The sequence below is a fragment of the Aquarana catesbeiana genome, linkage group LG06 (assembly GCF_042186555.1).
Source record: "Aquarana catesbeiana isolate 2022-GZ linkage group LG06, ASM4218655v1, whole genome shotgun sequence".
Taxonomy (NCBI): Eukaryota; Metazoa; Chordata; class Amphibia; order Anura; family Ranidae; genus Aquarana; species Aquarana catesbeiana.
This window is the reverse complement of record NC_133329.1, coordinates 232,094,187-232,100,244: the sequence shown is the minus strand read 5'-3', so window position 1 is coordinate 232,100,244 and position 6,058 is coordinate 232,094,187. Positions and strand designations below refer to the sequence as shown.

Genomic DNA, 6,058 nt, shown 5'->3' with positions numbered 1-6,058 from the left:
TAGTGACAGCTTCTGGGCACTATATTGTTTTCTGTTCAGATCTGCAATCACAATGAGCGAAAACGTCCATCATCAACTTCCTTTGCGGCACTGAGATGTAATGTGACCAAATGCAGAGAGCTGCAAAAGGAAGCTGATGCTGGAAGATAATAAAATGTGCTTTAATTAGCTATGTCGTTTTGGAAAATGTACCCACCTATCAATGTGGCACCATGGCACACATTGCATGGCACACTGTTTCTAACCCACAGAAATGTGTCCCTGCCATGAAAAGACTAGTTTTTAGATTGTGGCTGCCCCCTAGAAACAAAACTTTCAGTCCTCCCTTGGCAGAGACCATTAAGAGCCAGGATAAGAATAGCATTCATGAAAAATCCATTCCAGACTCTTTATCTTTGTCCTTCGAAATCAGTTAGCCTAACTAGGAAATACACCAAACAAACCTATTTTCACGTACAAGCCACATTGTAAATTTAGCAATTACAAATAAATATAACATTACAGGAGGGAGCTTTTTTCAGGTTTTTGTTTTTATTACATGTGCTGAAAATGGAACACACATTAATACACAGCCTCAGTGAAAACTATGCTGATTTCTGTTCATGTTGTAGTTTAGTGATAGCTGTGGCTAAGAGCATCAACCAGGACAGCAGTGAACTTCTGCCATACTTGCTGGACTTGAGGACTAAAGGCTTTTCCCAGTTTGGCAGCCAGAACAATAACCAACACTTCTCCAAGACGCTGCATAAAAAAAAGCAACACTTTGTTATTAGTATATAAGCAAATCATTACATTACCAAATTATTTCATTAGAAAGATAGTAATATATAACAGCTTTTTTAGTTACCCAAAGCAAAGTGTAAAAAAAGTTTGAAAATGTGTCAAAGTATACTACAACCAAAGAGAGATGAGCAGTTTTTACTTATTCCTTGTGCTGCTAAAGAAGAATTGGTTGCTGTGGACTACTATTGACCATTACTCTGGTTATTAAGATATATTCAAAACAAAAGCTTTTTTTTTTTTGAATGGAGAACGGAAAGGTTAGCACCCCTATAATTTTCCATCCTCTCTACAATTGTCACCAGAGCCAGAGGTGAAAGGGTATCTTCTAATGGGGGCACTTAGTCAATTCAAAATTGTATAAGAGGTTATGTTTTCTAAACCTTTTAGAGATTCCCTCACACTTCCTGTTTAGTCTCTAAGACAGGAAGCATGTGGAAATCTTCCCCCATTAGATACAAATAGCAGAAAAAAAATAATGCTTGGGTTTTTAAAGATTTCTTACTCCTCAAAATGAACAAAGTTTTGGATTTAAATATACTTACAAAGGTGACAAGGTCATACAGTACATTTCTGTTTGGTCAATAAAAAGCAATCAAGCCCCCGTGTTAAATAAAATATTAAGATTAATACCCTAAAGTTCTCAGGGTCCACATGCAGTTGGTTAGCATGTTCTTCACTGAGTTTGTGCAGAGTGTCCTTCACATTGTCTAGGTGATGGATGGCATTGTCAATAGCTCCCAGAATCTTCTTGCCATGTTCATGCACCTTAGGATTTGTAGCAATTGCAGCTGGGCTGGAGAGATCTCCGAAGTGCTTGAAATACCTCTTGGTCCAGGGGTAGACTATAAACAGCCTATGAAAAATAGAAGAAAACATGTTTTATTAATATTGTCCACCAGGATCCTTTAAACATATAGACATCATCAATGAATAAATACAACTTCATGGGTATGATGCAGTACCTGTATGACTGAGTGGTATGCACCTGTGAACTTTTCCCAACTATTACTTGCATGTATGTGTGCAAGGATATGAACAATACAAAAAATTATGTTATCATACTGTGTAAAGATATATGTTACTTTCAAAAGTAACATTTATTACACTATAGTTCAGGAAGTCCCATCTTGGGAAAGGAAAAGAAATAACAGAAAGAAACATCAGTAAAGATAAATAAATGGCAATTATCATTTTGGTAAAATACATGCAAAGTATTATTTTGATTAAAATAATTGCACAGATTACCGTAACAAGCCAGAGATTAATGGAGGATTATAACCTTGGTTAGTTTTTTTTTCCACCTGTGTCCCATTGGAGAGATTTCCCCTTCACTTCCCGTCCTATAGCCACAACAGGAAGTGAGAGGAAATTTCTCTATAATGGTGAAAATCTCCTCTTAGACAGTTGTCACCAGAACTAGTGTCCCAATTAGAAGATTTCCCTTCCATTCCTGTTCTGGTGGCAACTCAAGATTTGCGATTTTCTCTCATTTTCAGTCTAGGTGATAATGGTGACCAGGACAAACAGAAAAGGTGGTTACACCTATTGGGGACACAGACAGCAATAAATAACAAATTTCTTTTTTTTATTTTAAATGTGGATAGAGTGGGTAATCTCTCCTAGGTTTGGAATCTCTCCTAGGTTTTTTTTTTCTGTCAGTGGCCCCACTGGGGAGATTTCTCATCACTTTCTATTCTACTAATTCACAGTCACAATGATTGAATTTGGACAACCTAAAAACAATAAAAGGTGTAAAATATGCAAGAAATAAGGAAAACTATTGAATTCCACTTTACATCGTGCCTTATTAGGTAAAACCAAATCTGATTCAATGAACTATCAAAATGTATTTTCTTTGTTAAGTTAAATTACATTTTGCCATTTAAAACCAAGGAAATAATAAAGCATTAGAAGACTGTTAACTGATTCAGGCTAGAAGATACTGGTAGCATAGTAGAAAGATTCTGAAAAAGCAACACCAAGGGAAGTTGTTATACCTGGTAAGTGCTTCATGTCCATCCTGTTCAACATCGACCTTCTGCCACACAAAGTTGATGGCGGTCTTCTCTTCACCAGTCCAGTGAACCATGGTGGTGGATTAAGTCAGATAAGAGTAGCTCCTGCTTCAAGATGTAGATGGTGGATGGCAAATACAACTTTCTCCCCATTTTATTTATAGTCAGCTTTGTAAGTTACACCTACATTTCATTTGTGCTTTGTCATAGTATTGTATCTCCGTTTAAACTGATAAGTGAATCATATAACTGATTTTGCTGTTTTATATCATGCCTTGTTCATAGCTTATTTTCTATGTCTACATGGTGATCGCACAGAACTTGGTCTCAACATGCATAAGTTGAAAGCAGATAAGACAAACAGCTGTGCAACAGATACAATTTGTGATACAGAGCACCCCATTTTTACAAATATCTTTCATGAAACATGGCAACAGATTTGTGTTACAGATTATAAAACACATAATTGTTGACATTTTTGCAGATTTATTAAAAAAGAAAAACTGAAATATCACATGGTCCTAAGTATTCAGACCCTTTGCTCAATATTTATAAAGCCCCCTTTTGATCTAATAAAGCCATGAGTCTTTTGGGGAAAGATGCAACAAGCTTTTCACACCTGGATTTGGGGATCCTCTGCCATTCCTCCTTGCAGATCCTCTCCAGTTCTGTCAGGTTGGATGGTAAACGTTGGTGGACATTTTTAGGTCTTTCCAGAGATGCTCAATTGGGTTTAAGTCAGGGCTCTGGCTGGGTCATTCAATAAAAGTCATGGAGTTGTTGTGAAGCCACTCCTTCATTATTTTAGCTGTGTGCTTAGGGTCATTGTCTTGTTGGAAGGTAAACCTTTGGCCCAGTCTGAGGTCCTGAGCACTCTGGAGAAGGTTTTCGTCCAGGATATCCCTGTACTTGGCCGTATTCATCTTTCCCTCGATTGCAACCAGTTATCCTGTCCCTGCAGCTAAAAAACACCCCCACAGCATGATGCTGCCACCACCATGTTTCACTGTTGGGACTGTATTGGACAGGTCAAACAAACAGATAGATCCCGGTATCCCTACCAGGATCAAAAAGCGGCTTTTTCAGCAACAAAAAAGTCTAACCTGGGTATGTTTCTTTAAAAATACCAAATTTTATTTGCCCCCATTGGGACTGTATTAAAAAAGTTAATAAATTACACCTTGATTGACTAAACAGCTTCACTTTGTATCCTCCTCAAGGTTCTCACAAGGAGAGATACCTCACAGGAGGGTAAAGTTCTAACTTCATTCAGAAAAAAGAAAAAAAACATACATTAAAGACAAAAACATAAACAAGACAAAACATATAAAACCTCTAACACAGGTAGTCCGGACACCAATCTACCATTCACAGTGAGATTGATATGCGATATCCTCGCATGTATGCACTAATGCATGTGTGCATAGGGGACAACGAGCCCCTATTAGGTGTCATAAGAGACCTTAATTCAATTTCACTGTGAATGGCCCCCCGGAGGCTCGCATTGAGCATTAATGCACACACATCATTGATATATGATTGCTGCTGGAAAAAAAAAAAAAAAATTTGTGAAAAGTTTGGTAACTGAGGGGATGTGGGCACTGCTATCTGGCTTATGAATGTAACTCTATAATGGATAATCGTCTTCAACTAGAATGGTTGCTGTTATGTTTGGTCAATATCACTGCCTTGCTGCTGGTCATCTCTGGCTGAGAGATTTGTTGTTGCTTTCTCAAGTTATAAGCATAGATGTAGCCTGGTCTGTGTCAGTGGAAAGCCAGACTATAAGACTATGTGTCTCAATATATCAGTTCAAGCGTCATATAGCAGCGACATGTATCTCAGCTGACTAACAAGTGTCCTGCAGTGAAGTAGTTAGCAGAAGACTGCTAATATAAAGTTCCACAGATATAGTAAATGGATATTCTGGCAGTCTATCCAAAACAGGCACAAAGATGATTTTTTGTACAAATTTATTCAACCAGCGCTCTTTGGGTGAATGGAGTAAATAGGAGGATAGGGCTTCAGTACATTACCATAGCCGACAATGTCTATAATTGTTCCGTTGTATTCTCGTCCTGGTCGAGGCCCCTTTACATTACTTGCTTCCTGGCGGCTCATGTATGGTGGGACGATCCCATCCTCTTTTAGTGAAGTCGCTGGGTATACGGGACTACGACCGTGGCATCCAGGTCGTGTGATGATGTTGTCGGTGTCTCCTATTTCTCCGTGCAGTTAGTACGGGGCATGTCGTAGACTGGCGTCACGTGACTCCTGTGACATCATTGCGTTTCGCTAACTGATTAGCGTAGCTTCGGCTGAACTAGGCGGGGCTAGGGGCTTTCTTTTATAGGCAGAACCATTCCGACAGCGCCGCCCGATATTTTCAAAAAAAGTATGGTAAACATGGTTCATGTTCCTCTTCCTGAATAAGGCAGTCCATATGAAGTCTAAGTCAGATTGATCTTCCTAATGTTGAAAATTCCTTATAGGTTTAAAGCATCCTGGAACTTGCAAAACCATCAGTCTCAGTCAATGGTCACAATGTTCATGAAGGTATCATTGTAAACAGCATTTCCTATCTCTATGTCTATAGACTACTTTCCTTCTTCACTGATGCTAATTCAATGTAAATGTGATACTGGATATATCAATATGGGAAAACTTGGGGACAAACTGAGAGAGGAAAAGAGATATAAATGAAAAAGAATGGGAGATATAGACCAACACAATACAAATGACTTTGTGGTTTTATGCTGGAGCACTACTGGTATCGGATTTTTAATAAGGTCCATGAGTAGTATAAAATAAAAATTCATCCATGCACATATGACAGTGATCCCGAAGGCAAAAAGCTTTTTTTGTCCTCAGATCACTGCACATATAGGCCTAAATGGCTGACATAGCGACTCATAAACATTAAAGTTAATATTAAAATCAAAATTAAACATCCAGCACTCACGTAGCCCCAGAGCAAGCCCATAACGTATGCCTGGTATGCACCTAGATTTTTTTAGGACCTAGATTTCTTAGGATTCTAAAAAAGGTTGTAGGTTCAGCTCATCTTTTTTCCTTTTGCAGGAGGATACGATTGAAGTCCCCTGTTCTTGGTGACAATTTGAGTGCATAGATACCTTTCACCTTCAGGCCATCTGGTTTTCCTTGGTGGCACAGGGCAAAGTGCTTTGCCAATGGTTTTTCCTGAGATCTTTCAGGGTCTCTTTCTTTCTCCCCCTTGATCTCAAGTAGGTGCTCGCCTA

The 6,058-nt window shown here is 38.6% G+C and overlaps 1 protein-coding gene across 1 annotated transcript; it reads right to left on the bottom strand.

The window, feature by feature from the left end:
* Window positions 1–612: 612 nt before the first annotated feature.
* LOC141148058 (hemoglobin subunit beta-3-like) lies at window positions 613–2,872 on the bottom strand. Its single transcript, XM_073635211.1, has 3 exons — window positions 2,781–2,872; window positions 1,414–1,636; window positions 613–741 (listed from the first exon to the last, which is right to left on the bottom strand). The coding sequence occupies exons 1-3, from the start codon at window positions 2,870–2,872 to the stop codon at window positions 613–615; spliced, it is 444 nt and encodes a 147-aa protein (XP_073491312.1).
* Between the last annotated feature and the right edge of the window lie 3,186 nt (window positions 2,873–6,058).